This window comes from Haemorhous mexicanus, chromosome 2 (assembly GCF_027477595.1).
Source record: "Haemorhous mexicanus isolate bHaeMex1 chromosome 2, bHaeMex1.pri, whole genome shotgun sequence".
Lineage (NCBI taxonomy): Eukaryota > Metazoa > Chordata > Aves > Passeriformes > Fringillidae > Haemorhous > Haemorhous mexicanus.
This window is the reverse complement of record NC_082342.1, coordinates 44,651,855-44,667,966: the sequence shown is the minus strand read 5'-3', so window position 1 is coordinate 44,667,966 and position 16,112 is coordinate 44,651,855. Positions and strand designations below refer to the sequence as shown.

The window sequence follows — 16,112 nt, the reverse complement described above, 5'->3', positions numbered from 1 at the left end:
TAGTGCTCACCACAAATCATCACCTCCCTTCTGCAGGTGGGAGCAGCTAGTACTGCTCCCTCATCCTTGGTGTTGTGAAATTTGGCACAATTTGGTTTTTTTTCCTAAACTTCTGAGGAGCCTTGAGCCAATGTTGTCACATGCAGAGAATAAAGCTTTACTGCAGAATTCATTGCTGATTCTTTTTAAAGCTTCCACGGATAACTTAGTTTCTAACTACCACCTAAAGTTTCTCAGGAGTGGGATTTTTTAAAAATCACTACCTTTACAACATGCAGTAAAGGAGAACTCATTATCCATGCCTTTGTCCATTTTTGAAAATAAGTTAAGCCAAACAAATTGCCCCATTCCCTTGGCTCACATAAATGGTAGGAGACATGTGAGACCCAGGGAGGGGGACCTTTATTTGTGTGTGTGACAGAGACACATTGAAGAGTATATCAATCATTTTTGCTGTCATTTCATTTTTGTTCTGCCTTCAGCTGACTTTTCCTGTGCCACAGCAGAGGTGGAGGGAGTGATGGGCAGTGCTCAATTTCCCAAAGCTCATTTGCCATAACCTGACTGCTGAGAACTTTTCATCTCAGCTAACACCACTGGTCACAACTGTCATGGTGTTTCATGGGAGGGGGCAAATGTTTTATTGCATTTGCAAATGAGAAAATAAACAGATGGATTTTATGGATGAATGTACAGTGCCAATATACTGTGGTACTATGTACAAACATAATTCAGAAGGGATAATTCCCCTGTAGAGTAATGATCTCCTCACATACAGTTTGGAAACTCCATGTCCCCTGTCAGTCACTTAAGCTGGACAGTCCTGATGAAGAGTGTGTGTGAGTGTGGATGCATGTACCTATCTTCTACCAGAAAAAACACACATACAAATATATTACAATGCTTCATAAGTTCTTATGAAGGTTAAAGGATATTGTTCTTATGTTTATTGAAAGTTGTTTTTTTTTATATTGGTATTCAAGGGTCAAATAGCAGGTTGGAAGAGTGCGTAGTTGCCTCTGTTTCTCCTTTGTCTGTGAATTTGAAATGGCTAATTTTCCTTTTATTTGGAAGAGAAAATTCATGTGTTGAAAATACTGAATAGTGATTTTTAGCTTCTGGACAAAAATGAAAGCCAAACAAAAGGTGAAGTATTACTTTCAAAAAAATGTCTTTCTGTAGTGCCAGAAGTTAGGATTTTGGTTAAAATCTCCTGTTATTCATCTGAATGGAGAGGAAAAAAAATGAAACAATAAATTATTCAGAATGACAGGAAATTATTAATTTTAGTATTTAGCTTCTGTAGTCTTTGTGGATAAATGGCATTGAAGTGCCTTTTGCTCTTATGAGAGATCTGAGTTACCTTGTTTATGTTATATTATTAAAAAAATAAATCACTAGCAGTTTTATGTAGATGTCTGTAAATATTTGTCTGTGAATGTTTGTATCCATCTAAGCAAAGTGAAGTGTAAAACTTGGATGCAATCCTTTAATATATCCAAGTAATAAACTGTTATTATAGTAATGTGGGTAATAAAGCACAAAGATGCATGAAGTACACCCTTGGCAAGGAAATTAGGGTGTCCTGTGTGCTCATTCTCTTCTAAGATGAAGTATTGGATGCATTCAATGGCAGTCAGTATGAAGGAAGTATTTAAAGAGAGGGGGCTAACTTGAGACTGAGTGGAAGAAGGGGAAATACCCTGAAGAACAGACTGGGAGAAGGGGAAATGTGTCCATGTGATAAAAGCTTTTGTAGAAAATTACTTTGAACATGCCACAGAGACTACATGAGCAGTCCTGTGTGGTGTGGGGTGGTTGGAGGTTTCTTCCATTCTTTTGTTTAGGAAAAATTCTAAAGTAATTTCATCATCTTTAGACATTAAAATGGGCAAAAATCACAAAAGTCACAGCAGAAGTGGTTGACATATGTGTGATTGAATCTCTTGTGAGATTTTTTAGTTTTAGATACACATCTATACCTAAATCCCAGCTATACCCAACTTTTATGCTGCCTGTAAGGAGTGGTTAATGAACTGCAGGTTGCAATGAAAAAATACTGATTTCTGTTTTGACTTCTGCCTTTTAGAAAACAGTGCCCAAGGACAACACTTGTTAGCTAAAGCAGTAAGCAACTGAAGCTGCAGTTGAAGAGCAACATTTTGGCCCATGTGCTGAAGTCTCTTGAGAGGTCCTTGAGCTAGAGCAGACCTGCAGTCAGAGATGTGGTATCACCACACAAGCTGTACCACTGCTAGCAGTGTTGCTGAAGTACAGCAATCAAACCTTGTGTTTGCAAGCTAGAATAGATGCTGGCAAAGGGGAAAGACAAAGTTTACAAGAATAATTCTAAGCCTTAGAAATTTCAGTATATTTATGCAATTCTGAAGAAGGTTGGGAATTTCTTTAGATGTTTTCTGCGTAGGATGCTCATCTTGGCCAATTGAAATCTCTACAGTGCAATTTTCTACATCTTTTCTAGACTTCTGCAACAGTGAATAGAAAAATTTCCCCTGTGCTATACATCTCGACTTCAACTGGTCATTAAAATGTGTCATACGATGTTTCTGAAAATGTTTTGGTTTTTTTTTTTCTACTTTAATTTCCTCTAAAGCATGTCTAGACGAGTGACTCAAGTGTGAAAATTGATAATGTAGATGTGCAAGACAACCAAGGTGAGATGAATCCCATTCCTTGAACATTTAGGGGAAAAAAAGCATAACAAGATGCAAAGAAGCTATTCATGTTCACAGAGGTGTAGGTGGAATGTAGAATTTCTTCTCTCATGCTGGATCTAAACACCAAGATTTTTTCTTTCTGCTTCTGTTTTCTAGAATGATTACAAGAAACTGTCTATGCAATGCAAAGATTTTGTAGTTGGACTGCTTGATTTATGCAGAAATACAGAAGAAGTGGAAGCTATTCTGAATGGAGATGTAGAGATGAGCCATAATAATGGAGAGCATGGTCGTCCCAGCCTCAGCCGCTTAAAACTCGCCATCAAGTACGAAGTTAAAAAAGTAAGTAATTCTGTTGGTCAAACAGGCGTGTCATGATGGTGGTATAAAATTATGCTTTTGTTAAATTTTATGTTTTGGTAGCCTGTGACACTGAAATATTTGGGCCCTTTGGGTACAGTGGTTTTACAATCTAAAGAATCCTTGTTTGCAATATGAACAAGAAGCAGATATTTAAGGTGAATACTGGTTTCACAATAAGCATGAGAGCAAATGACTCTAAAACAGTGTGTAGCCATGTGCAAAAGTTTTTGATACATATTTTTATTTTAAATCTGTTTTTTAAAGAAAAAAGATGGAAAAATTTTGGACTCCTTCTGAAGCCTGAAAAATGTAAGATCTAATAAAAGCTGGAGAATAGCACACCAGTGCACTACATAATAAGTATTGATACAGATTTTTGTCAAGCTGTTGTGTCTTGCTCAGGAATTTGAGCAAACCTGGAGAAACTGCATGTCTCACAGAAACTGTTTGTGTCTGTACAGAGGGATCAGAGGCACAACCTAGGAATATTAGTACTGTGGTTCTTAATTCAGGAGAAAGCAGGCTTTAGGCAGTGCCAGCTACAGGAATTGTTGTCCCTTCTTTGGCTTGCTTTCATTTCTACTGACAGTTTAATACTCTGCTCTCCATCTGAATAGTGCTCAGTAAAACCAGCTGAGTTTGTAGCTGCATAAACATTGAAATTTCCCAGGAAACTTGTCTTGGCTAATATAGGTTGTAAAATTCTAGGTGACTTGTGTCAACCAGGGAGATTTGAAGTTTGTGTGGCCAAAGATCAAGAAGACACAGATAAAAAGTATACTTCAAAAGCCTGTTACCCTAAATTTTTACAGAAATTGAGTTCACATCCCTGGGGGACACACAAAAATTTACATGTGAGGTGTATTTATGTGTTGATTCAGGGAAGAAAAGACAAAAACCCATTTTGTCTGAACCAATATATGAACACAACCTGCAAAACACTTGCCAAGCTACAGTCACTAAGGAGAGCTGAAACAGCTGTTGAAGAGAACAGATTACATTGAGCTTGAGTCCTTCTTACTGTTTGGGTCTTAGTGCTTCTGCACATGTGAACTTTCTTGCAACACTTTCTCTTATCTCAATAAAGACATTTCTTGTACCTTCAGGCAGTCATCTTTTAAGTATAGGGAATGGACCTAGAAAAAAATACTACATTCAAATAATTTTTATTTTATTTATAGATTTGGATTTAAAAATGTACAGTGCACAAGAATCTACAATTTTTTTAACATCTACCTTTGTAAGGTGCTTCTTATACTGTCCAGAGGACACAAAGAGCCTTATAGGACAGACTTCTCAGTTTTGCAGTTTGTCCAAATGGTTCCAGAACCAAGTTGTAAGTAATCCTCATCTGATTTCCTGCATATGTGACAGCTGTTTTCTCATGCCAGCTGAAAAAAAGGTATTTTCTGTGTTAATTATGTGAAAATAGGATATATTATTTCTTTCCCAAATGAAGATTGTGTTGAGTTTTTTGCAGAACAGAAGACTCAAAGTGTTGGAATTTCTGAAGCAGTAAAATTAAAATTATAAATGTCAGAAACAACTAGAGTTTGCCCAGATAAATTAGCCTTAGAGGAAATTAATAGGTTGTGATGGAACAGAGTGCTCATAAATAAGTTTTTAAGTTAAAATATTTGTTGCTGATGACAACATACCATTTTGCTGGAGATTTGGCTTATCAAAATAGTTTTTCCTATGCCCCTGTAAATGCTCCTTTGGATTTAAGCTGCATTTTCACTATTCCAGCCTTCTTAATCCATTTCCTCTTGCTGTGTTTTAAGAGAAGTTATTTTGAAAGCAGTATCATTTTTGTGCTCTTCTTTTTTTATTAGTTTGTAGCACATCCAAACTGCCAGCAGCAGCTCCTCTCCATTTGGTACGAGAATCTGTCGGGTTTGCGGCAGCAGACGATGGCAGTGAAGTTTCTGGTTGTCCTCGCGGTTGCAGTTGGACTGCCCTTCCTCTCCATGGCCTATTGGATTGCTCCCTGCAGTAAGGTCAGCCTGGGAAGCCTTGCCAGGGCCTCCTAATAAATCCTTCAGCATGTAGATTCCTGTATGACAAAGACACACTTACACAGCTCTTCAGAAACAGGCTGTTTTAAAGCCAAGTTAGAATGGAATGGATGCAAGGTTGCACGTTGAGGCAGTTGTAATTAAGACAGGCAAATGTGTTGTGTTAATTGCAATATGAAGTAAACTAAGTAACAGTGGTCAACCAAGTGTTACATTGAGGAAATCCTACTTTGTAAACCAGTAAAACAGGTTTTCATTTAGTTCTTGCCTTAGCAGGCAGATGCAGAGGATAGTCATTTTCCATTAATTCAGATGTGAACTAAGCTCAAGCTCTGGGTTGATTCTAATTGCCTGAAAAGAAATTTTCTTTTTCATTATCAAAAATAACTCTATAAAAGTCAAGACAGTGCTAGTATTCATCATATTTCATGAGGTCTTCAGAGAAGTTGTGCAACCTGCCCTGCATTCACTTGCAATGCTCTGTGTGGGATTAGGTGCTACCAATATATCTGGTTGGGTTTATATACAGCATGGAAAACCTTTCCAATAAAGTTGGGTTGCAATTTCTGACCTCACTGAGCTTTGTGTTGAACCCCTGTTTCAGCTGGCCAGTATCCCTTTTGAGTGGACACCAATGGAAAATTTCCCTTGAAAGTATGTTAGGGGGACAAATGGCCTCCTATAAGGATTATTCACCATGTTGCAGTATGAGAGCCACAATTCTAGCAGGTTGAACTCTGTAGCCTTTTATGTTTTGCCATATTTTTTCATCTCTTTCAATCTAGACAATAAAAATCAGTTGCATTATTTTCACTTTTTGGTATTATGACTAGGGGTTTTATGAATAATTTTCTCTTGAAATGCCTTGATACAACACATTTCAGTAATTGAATTTCTGCTGTAGCAGTGACTTATCTTCTTGCTATTTTCTTTCAATGATTTATTTGTCATATACAAATGCAGTCAGTCTAAAATTAAAAAGTACTTTTCTGCAGCTGCCAACCAAGTGGACAAGCTAAGACTTTTAATATTAATATAGGAGCTCTCAAAAATAAAGAATTGCTAAAAGTTCAACCTTATGTGAGCTTGTATGAAACTTTCAGGTTTTAAAGTGTTGCACTAAACTATTTTTTAAGTTGTTCGTAGTCCTTACAAAGCTGAGAACTTTTTCTTTGTACAAGTCAGGAGGAAATAAGGACTCTACAGAACTACAAATATAATCTTTTGAGGTGTCACGACTTTTTCAAAAAAAGAAAATAAGTTGGGAAAACTGCACAATAACTGTGCTAAATTGAGTATCACATCAGTCAGGAAAGGGAATTCTTTTCTTCATAATTCACTCGTAGTGATAATGCTTTTCGTGTGTCAAAATCTTATTTTCTGTCTTGCCTCACAAAGAAGCTGGCTAATATTAAAAAATTCACCAACTGTAATAGATTTGTCTCTTGATTATCTATAGTAGACTTGGATGCACAAAATAATTAAAACATTATTTCAAATCACTGTGTGAAAATGCATATTTTATTATTTTTTCATTTCAGTTTCACTGTTAATCTATCGCTGATAACCTAAAAGTTAAACTGATGGATTAGTCCTCTGAAAATAGCAAATCAATAGAAACTTCTAAAGATGACTGTGAACAGGGCATCATAGTATATAAACATTTTCAGATATTTCTTTCTTTGTATTATTGAAATATATGATTATCTGTGTTACTTCTCTTTTTATATATGTTTTATTTGGAATCATCAGTGCAATATCCTTGTGTTTGTTAATCTCTGTTGCAGCTGGGGAGGATAATGCGTGGACCATTCATGAAGTTTGTAGCCCATGCAGCCTCTTTCACCATTTTTCTTGGTCTGCTGGTCATGAATGCAGCTGACAGGTTTGATGGCACCAAACTCCGACCTAATGAAACAACAGACAATGTAAAACAGCTTTTTAGGATGAAAACATCCTGTTTCTCATGGATGGAGATGCTTATTATTTCTTGGGTAGTAGGTAAAAATTTTTGCTTAAATTGCTATGATTACAAGTGAAGCTGAACCCAACTGAACCCTTTCCTTTGAATGTTTTGTGTAAAAGCTGCAACAAAGGGAAATTATTCAGCTGTCTGCATTCCCACATGGGCCTTGTGTTTTTTATTAGATGGCAGCAGGATTCATGTGTTTAGTTGGTTACAAACATGCAGACTAAGTAGTTAGGTGAAATCTATGTATGTTATATGAAGATTAATTAATTCAGTTTTATGAATATCAAAGCAAAGTGTCTGCCAGTTTTTGGGGTGGTTGAGTCCCAGTGTGAGCTTCCAGGAGGAAAGATTTTTACCTGATGAGGCAAGACTTTTTTGTGTCCAGTTAATCTTGTATTTTGCAAGCATGCCTGCAGAACTAATAGTGTTTAGCTGAATAAATTAGTGACAAAAGAGAAGAATATAGATCCCTGAAGAGATTTGGTGGTAGGTGTTTTCCATCCCAACACAGGAATGAAATGAGTGCTATGAGCAGTACTCTGAGCTGACCCATTCACCTTGGTGACTTGGAACTCTTCAGCACCAGAACTTGAGCACAGACCTTCCAAAACATTTTAGCTGTCAAATTCGTACTTACAAGAGTACTACCTTTTAGTCCAGTAGGGTTTGGATGCCCAAATATTTTAAGGATCTGGTTGTTAGTTATGTCAGTAAAAAGAGCTTAATTCAAGCTATCCATTGAAGGGCTTATGCATTTAAAGGATTTTGCTTTTATGATCTCCCTCTGATTGAAATTTGTATAACAACTGATTCTTATAGCTTTAAAAAACCTTGGCAGTAATTTTTTAATTGTAAAACTATTTATAAATTATTATAATTTTGTATTTTAGGAAGAATATAGCACTTCTGTTTCCAAAGTCTATAAACATCAATATTTTCATCTGGTAATAAAGAAGTAACTAATAAATTCTCAATTTGAAGTTCTACTTTACTAATTTAATCTATTTTTGTATCAGTGTCATGCATAAGGCAGTTTATGAAAAATTGATTCATGCATAGAGATGTGACATTGAATTTAGGTACTGTAATTGACATTATTATTGTCCTTATCTGAAAATGATGAAAAGTGCTTTCAATTTGATAAGTGAAAAAATTAGTGACATTATTCCATTCAGTTATTAACTCTTTAGAATTTTGCTTCATAATTACATAAATTTTACCTTGAAAAGAAAAAAGGATTTTTACAATAAAAAAAAGCTGTCATAATCTGATAATGTACTTTCATTTTAATACTATGGGGCAGTTAGGAATCTAACAGATACCTTTCTCCTATTGAAGAAGGATTAGGTCTGAGTCTTACTTTTTGTGATCATTTGTCACATATATAAGAGAGAGTGTAGCCAGGGAAATGGCAAATAAGAAATTTTGAGTTATGCTTTAGCTCTACCACCATTGTATGTTCATGCCAGAGCATTTCTGCATTTCTTGTCTCATCCTGTGTCTGTAACAGATGGTAATACTCACATCCCATTCCTCTCTTGGAAAGCTTTTGTAGTTTTACAGGAAAAAGCAGTCTGAAAGATTGTTATTACTACTCAGATGAGAAAGCAGTCTCAGAATCTTTATGAATTTGCCAGTCCAAGGATTTAATTTTGTGTTCAAACTCCCACTGATCAAAGTAGTTTTGCAACCAAGATCATGTCCTATATATAATAAAAATATAAAACAAGCATAAAGAATAAAGAATAAAGAATAAAACAGTGTGCTCACTGTTTTCTCTGTTCTGTCTTATACAGGCATGATATGGTCTGAATGTAAAGAAATTTGGTCTCAAGGTCCAAAGGAATACCTCTTTGAGTTATGGAATATGCTTGATTTTGGTATGTTAGCAATTTTTGCAGCATCATTTATAGCAAGGTTTATGGCATTTTGGCATGCTTCCAGAGCCCAGAACATCGTTGATGCAAATATGAAAGATCTGACAAGTCCAACACTGGAGCCCAACATAAAATACTACACCTTGGGTGAGTTGATTGCACACTTATTGGGCCAAAACAAACTGATTTTCTTTTAATTAGTCTCCAATACCATTGTTTTACAATGTAGTACTGAAGAAATTCCCACTGCTTCTCTTTCTTATCCTTACAGCAAGTTGAGCATGAGCCAGCAGTGCCCTGGCAGCCAGGAGGGCCAACCCTGTCCTGGGGGGCATCAGGCACAGCCTGGCCAGCTGGGCAAGGGAGGGGATTGTCCTGCTCTGCTCTGCACTGGGGCAGCCTCACCTTCAGTGCTGGGGGCAGTTCTGGGTGCCACAACATAAAAAAGACATTAAACTATAGGAGAGTGTCCAAAGGAGGGCAGTGATGATGGTGAAGGGCCTTGAAGGGAAATCGTATGAGGAGTGCCTGAGGTCACTCGCTCTCTTCAGCTTGGAGGAGACTGAGGGGAGACCTCACTGCAGTCTGCAGCTTCCTTGTGAGGGGAAGAGGAGGGGCAGACACTGATCTCTGCTCTGTGGTGAGCAGTGACAGGACTCAAGGGAATGGCCTGAAGCTGAGGCAGGTTTAGGTTGGATATCAGGAAAAGGTTCTTCACCCAGAGGGTGGTTGGGCACTGGAACAGGCTCTCCAGGGAAGAGGTCACAGCACCAGCCTGTCTGAGATGAAGAAGCATTTGGACAACACTCTCAGACACATGGTGTGACTCCTGGGGATGGTCTTGCACAGGACCAGGAGCTGGATTTGATGATCCTCATGGGTCCCTTCTGACTCAGCACATTCTGTGATTTTCTGATTCCTCTATTGGATCATAGTTCCCCTGGCTAAGTTTGTACATATTTTTGTAGACTGTTCTAGACAGCACTGAGATGAAGTAATACCAAAATAAATTCACTGTCACCCACGCCTTTTCTAGATCATTTTAATCTGTTCAAATATACAATACTGTCCTGCAAACCAGTCTGTGGTGGTGCAGCTTTGAATGGAATGCACTGTAATGCAGGGACAGAACTGAGCAATGAGATGCAGGAAGTTCATAAACCTATTTTGCCAGTATATCTTTTATATATTATTTGCTCAGAGACTCTATTGTATTTCTTTAATATTTCTCAATCCACACTCTTTACCAGTAAGAGATGAAAAAGTTAAGAAACTTGCTTGGGATATTTGGGAAGTCCTAGAAGGTATTTTGCCCAAAGGAGGAAAAAATGAAGGACTATTGACTTGTGTTCACTCTCAAGACCACCACATCTCTCTTACCATTAGTAGGTATTTTTCTCTAGATACTAAATTACATCAGTTTCTGTCTTTATTCTGTGCTTCAGATACTGTTTCTGAAAAGGTTGCATTTTTGCACTATCCAGACTGCAGAAAAGCAGACCAATTAAAATGTCTATATTCTAAAACACATTAAATTGTAGTCTTATAAATTTTACTGGAAGGGTTTAAATTTCACCTAAGTCCTAAAAGCAGCTAGTTGAGGCTTTTTTTTTTTGTGTGTATGCATGTACACTGAAGTGTGTTTGAAGAGCATCTGGGGTATTAATAGTGAGTATTTAATGCCAGGTTTTTTCATAGGGTAGCAAACATAACTTGATGGACACCAGGTTGAACATGAGCCTGTGCAGCAAAGAAGGCCAGTGGTATCCTGGGCTACATTAGGGAGAGCACTGGCAGGAGGTGGTCCAAAAAGGGCTCCTATGGATAAGCACATTATACTGACAGGAATTCTCATCTTTTTTTCCAGCCAGAATAAACTGGGATCCATCTGATCCTCAGATCATTTCTGAAGGGCTGTATGCAATTGCAGTGGTGTTAAGTTTCTCACGGATAGCCTACATCTTACCAGCTAATGAAAGCTTTGGACCACTGCAGATATCACTTGGCAGAACTGTGAAAGACATCTTCAAGTTTATGGTGATATTTATCATGGTGTTTGTGGCTTTCATGATTGGCATGTTTAATCTCTACTCCTACTATCTGGGAGCAAAACAAAATGAAGCTTTCACAACGTAAGTACAACTGATTAAATTGTAACCTTTATTTTCTTAACATTAACTCAGTAAAATACTGAATGTTCTTTGCAATGCTACTGTATTTTTGGATGTGGGGAGCTGAGATCTCTTTATCAAAGCAAGAGAAAATAAGTTTTCAAACAAATGGAAATAAATAGGAAAAAGTACCTCAGAGGTTTGGACTTATGTTTATCTATAAACTGATCAGGAGGAAATGCATGCGTTTAAACTAACTAACCTGAAAGAAAAAATAAAAATCACTATTTCTACACCATGACTGTGCCCTGGAATTGTGGGATAGTAAAAACTCAGCTAGAAGATTATGGTCCATAAAACTAAGATTTTTTTTTTTAATTGATGATTTGCCTTCAGATATCCTGTCTTCTTTGTCATTTAGGAATATTTGTCATAGTAATGGTGAAATAATTCCCAGTACGTGAACTAATGGTGCAATTTAAATAAAGTATTTACAGGTTAATTATTTTTTAAATTTATTTTCATATTAACAGCAAGCTTGTAATATGTAGATTAAAGTAGTTAACAAGTGAATCATTGTAATATTCTTTTGAGGGTGGATATATGATTCCTAAAACCATGTGATCCAAATCAAATAGTTTTATTGTTAGTCCTAAGTGTTAGGAATCTTGTGTTATGAAACAGCCTGTACCAATGAAATTAGACAGTCTACTTTAATGCACAAAGGTGGAGTTCAACATGATGATAGTGGAAAAATTTGTGCACTGTATAAAAATGATAACTGACAATTTCTACAATAAGAATATACAGCTTTTCTTCAATAACGTATGCATGTGTCCAATTTCTCCTTTTAGTGTTGAAGAAAGTTTCAAAACATTGTTCTGGGCTATATTTGGACTCTCAGAAGTTAAATCAGTTGTTATCAATTATAAACACAAATTTATTGAAAATATTGGTTATGTTCTTTATGGAGTCTATAATGTTACCATGGTCATCGTCTTACTGAACATGCTTATCGCAATGATCAACAGTTCATTCCAGGAAATTGAGGTAAAAAGTCCATTTGTGATGAAATGTCACCCTGTTTACTGCTGCAACTAGTTGTCTCAGGCTCCTGGAAAATTTTCTTGTTGACATCAAGACAAGTACCACATAAGCTTTTGGAAAATTTTAGAAGAAAATATTAATGCCACTGTTCATTTTTATTGTAAAAAACCTGTCAATTACTTGGCTGCATGTGCTTGCAATAGTAAGAACCAGACTGGAATAAGAAACTACAGGTGAACTGTGTTATGTTCCTGAAGAGTATGGGCTATATGATGTGACTTTGTGAAGCTTTCATTTGCCTCATTTGTAATTACTTGATAAGGGTCCTTTTTGCTGCAAGGTCCCATGCCTCGACCATGCAGGCAGGTCTCCAGCATGCTGTGTTCTTCTTTCACTGAGGCAAGCATTGCTCTAGACCTCTGCAGTGAACAAAACTTTACTTGGCAAAGTAATCAACAGGGCTACTGAAATCCAACATGACCTTTTGCATTCCATGGAAAACAGAGGGCTAAACCATTATCACTGTGCAGGAAAAAGTAAGCAGATCTCCAGGAGCTGGGCCATCCCAGACTTTCCTAGGGGATGCTCTGGCCAAAGCATCAAACTCAGGTTTGACTCCACTTTGGTCCCACATTCTGGGCTCTGACTGGGGCCTGTATCATTGTCAAGCTAGAGCAAGAGCAATACACTGTCTAGGGATGTTCACATTCTTCTGGATCAGGGCGAATTTATCAGCTTTGGAGCATTAAAAATACAGTGACTGGGCAAAACAGCTTCTAAAAAGAGGTACAGCAATATTGAGTCATGACCTTGAACTGATGTCAGTCCTTTCTGCAGAAAACCCTCTTAAACTTTACAGGGGGAAATAAAGTGAATATTTTGGTGATCATAAATTATAAACATAAACCATGGTGATGATAGCAAATCTGGTTTAATCATACATTTCAGAAAATTGAAGGAATTAGGTAAGAATCACCTTATGTTTTTTAACTTCATGTTTAAAGTAATAGAGTCTATAGACTAGTAATAGAGTCTGTCATTGTGCTGCTGTATTGCGGACTATTAGCACTCACTCTGGAATAAACAACATTTACATTAAATCCATTCTGTTCTTCTGCAGTTGCATTATTTTAAATGGATTAATAAGAACAGTTCCATTCATTGAAATTTTGGGTTTCATAAATCCTGATCTGTTTGAGATTTACTTCAACCAATTACACTTAAAATACACATAAAGTTTAGCTAGAGCATCTTCAATAGTCAAAGTGGCATTTACAGTGTCTTAACTGCTGTGTTTCTGTTTTATAGGATGATGCTGATGTAGAATGGAAATTTGCAAGGGCTAAACTTTGGTTTTCTTACTTTGAAGAAGGGAGAACTCTTCCAGTACCCTTCAACTTAGTGCCAAGCCCAAAATCTTTGCTGTATCTCCTAATCAGAATAAAAAAATGTATTTCTAAACCATTTTTGTGCCAAAAGAAAAGCTTTCAGGAAGATGCAGAGATGAACAAGGTAATTTTTTTTTCTTGTATATATTGACTTTTAGAAGATAAAGCCAATTTTAACTTCATTTTTTATTATTGCCCTGCTTTTTTTATGAATTTACCAACATATTTAATTCATACTGAATCAGTCATTAATATGGGAGAGTAGAATAGAATAGAATAGAATAGAATAGAATAGAATAGAATAGAATAGAATAGAATAGAATAGAATAGAATAGAATAGAATAGAATAGTTACAATCCCTGCTGAAGTTCAGGTCCAATGACATCTCCTGCTTCCCTCTTATCTACAAGTCATTTTATCTCAGAATACCATCTAGATGGTCAGACAGATTTTACTTTTCATAAATACACACCTACTTTTTCCAGTCACCATCTGTTCTTGCTCCAAGAAGTTTCATGCTTCCTTACATTATTTTGCCAGTTACTGAAGGGAGGTTGAGTGGCCCAGGGTTGCTCGGATCATAATTCTGACCTTTCTTGAAGATGGATCTGACATTTGCCTTTCTCCTTTTGGGCACCTCTCCCAATACCCGTGGTCTTTCAGAGATGATAGCATATTTACAAGGGGTGCACCTGCTCTCTCAGATGTACCTGTGGATGTAGCACTCTGGGCTTGCCTGGGTCAAGTTCTTCCTGTCTCCTCAAATGCCTTCACTAAGCACAGAGGCCTGAGAAACTGTTGATGAAACCTGAGCCAAAAAAAGGCATCAAGTCCCTCATTCTTACCTTCATCCAGCTGTCACTTAAGTCCCTTTCCCCACTGCCAATAGGCCTGCATTTTCCTTGTGCTGCCTTATATTGCTGCTGTAGCAATAGTTCTTACTGCCCTTGCCGATGTCAGCTTAAGCCAAGCTTTGTCTTTCCTAACGCCACCCTCACATGCCAGGGTAGTTTCCAGAGTTCCCCCTTGGTAGCCTGTCTGTGCTTCCCCTGAAAATGCCCTTTTCTTTTATTGTAAAATATTTTGTTACCTGTTTTATTTACACAGCTTCAGAAAAAAGCACTTGAGTTGATTCCTTGGACTTGCTTAGTTTGTAGCAGGTGTATTTTTCCTGCACTATCTTGGCATAGATCATTTCAATTGCTTGAGAAAAACATGGAATGTTAGGTGGTATTGGGAATGTAAAGACTGGCACTATTCTAGCACTATTGTAATGTTTTAGGGAAGAAGAGTTGTGCAAGGCAGCTGATCAGATGTAGTGAGCAAAGGTGAGCATATGCTAACATACAGAAAAAAAAAAAGAAATTTGTAATGGTGGCAAAACAAAATTTTCTTCGGTGGAAATTTAAGTGTGGAAGGATTTTTGTTAAAATGAGCTGTGGTCTGAGCAGAGGCCTGTTCAAAGTTAGGAGTTCTTGAGTCTGCAGTCAAGAGCCATTAGTCATTAGACTGGGGACCAGTAAAGAATTAAATGCATCTATCAGTTCTCTGTCACCAGTGTGACCAACACATTTTTACACTTACTAGTTGAAGAGTAAAAGAGAAAAAAATGCTCACAACCATAGAAAGAAAAAATTGACTTTTAGAGAAAAATCCTGTGCCTCTGGGTAAGTTTATACAGTTTATGAAAACAAATACAGGTATTACAAACACTGTTATCAAAGTCAAAATTGTTATTAAGTTCAAGGGTCTCATCTCTATTACCAGTAATTTTTCTAGTGTTTCACAGATCTCACTTCATTTTGTTTGGAAAATCTAATCCTTATGTATTTAGGACCTAACAGAAATGACACATGCATTTGCTCAGGTTTTTAATGAATCTGACATTTGCAAAACTTTTCTTCAAGCTGCCTGATGCAACCCAATTTTAAAACCTCTGTGAGTGATAAAGCCATCACTAAAATATTGTGCATTTGAGGAGATGCATATAAACTTAAAATTGAGTGGTGGTGGAAAACAACAAATAGTTTTTCTCCTAGTTCACTTATTCTGTGAATTTGAAAAGCGCATAAGTAACTTACAAGCTTGTGTTAATGACTTTTTAGCATGAAATTTATGTTCCCATAAAACAGGTACTCTTTTGAGTCCCATTTATACAGACTAAGGAAAGAAGATGTATTTTTATCATTCCGTTCAAACCTAGCAATTCATGTTTTCTAGCATGTTTCTAGAAAGGTGCAAAGTGTAATAATTACCAGTTCTACATAAAACAGTAGCAGGTTTGTCAGCTTTTACAGCAGTCCCTCTGAAAGAGAGTTGTAGGGATGCAAACATTGTTTATCAGATTTTTCCTAGCCCTGAATTAATTTTTAGTCTTCAAATATTAATGCTTTTACACTGAGTTCAGATTTTAGTATGAGTAATCCTAAATGAAGTGTGCTTACTCTGCAGCCAAAGCAGCTATAAAAATGCAAATCAAATTTAAAAAAAAAATTTTACGTTGAAAAAAATAAAGTGTCTGAGTTGTATTTATTAATTTCTCAGGTTTTGCAGCAGATACTGGCAGATGATTGCATTTTTACTTACCTTCTGGGCTTCTACATGCTGAATTTATCTGAATCTCTGGGCTATTGCCATCCTATGCACTTCCAAGAAGTA

The 16,112-nt window shown here is 36.8% G+C and overlaps 1 protein-coding gene across 1 annotated transcript in view; it reads left to right on the top strand.

Annotated features, from left to right (window-relative positions):
- The window catches only part of TRPC6 (transient receptor potential cation channel subfamily C member 6), a 77,605-nt gene that overhangs the window by 51,646 nt on the left and 9,847 nt on the right, over positions 1-16,112 (top strand). Inside the window, exons 3-9 of the mRNA XM_059838604.1 lie at positions 2,835-3,020; positions 4,877-5,041; positions 6,847-7,060; positions 8,828-9,055; positions 10,776-11,040; positions 11,874-12,069; positions 13,375-13,578. Of these exons, the coding sequence (XP_059694587.1) occupies positions 2,835-3,020; positions 4,877-5,041; positions 6,847-7,060; positions 8,828-9,055; positions 10,776-11,040; positions 11,874-12,069; positions 13,375-13,578 (1,458 nt within the window). The remainder of the gene's footprint in view (positions 1-2,834; positions 3,021-4,876; positions 5,042-6,846; positions 7,061-8,827; positions 9,056-10,775; positions 11,041-11,873; positions 12,070-13,374; positions 13,579-16,112) is intronic.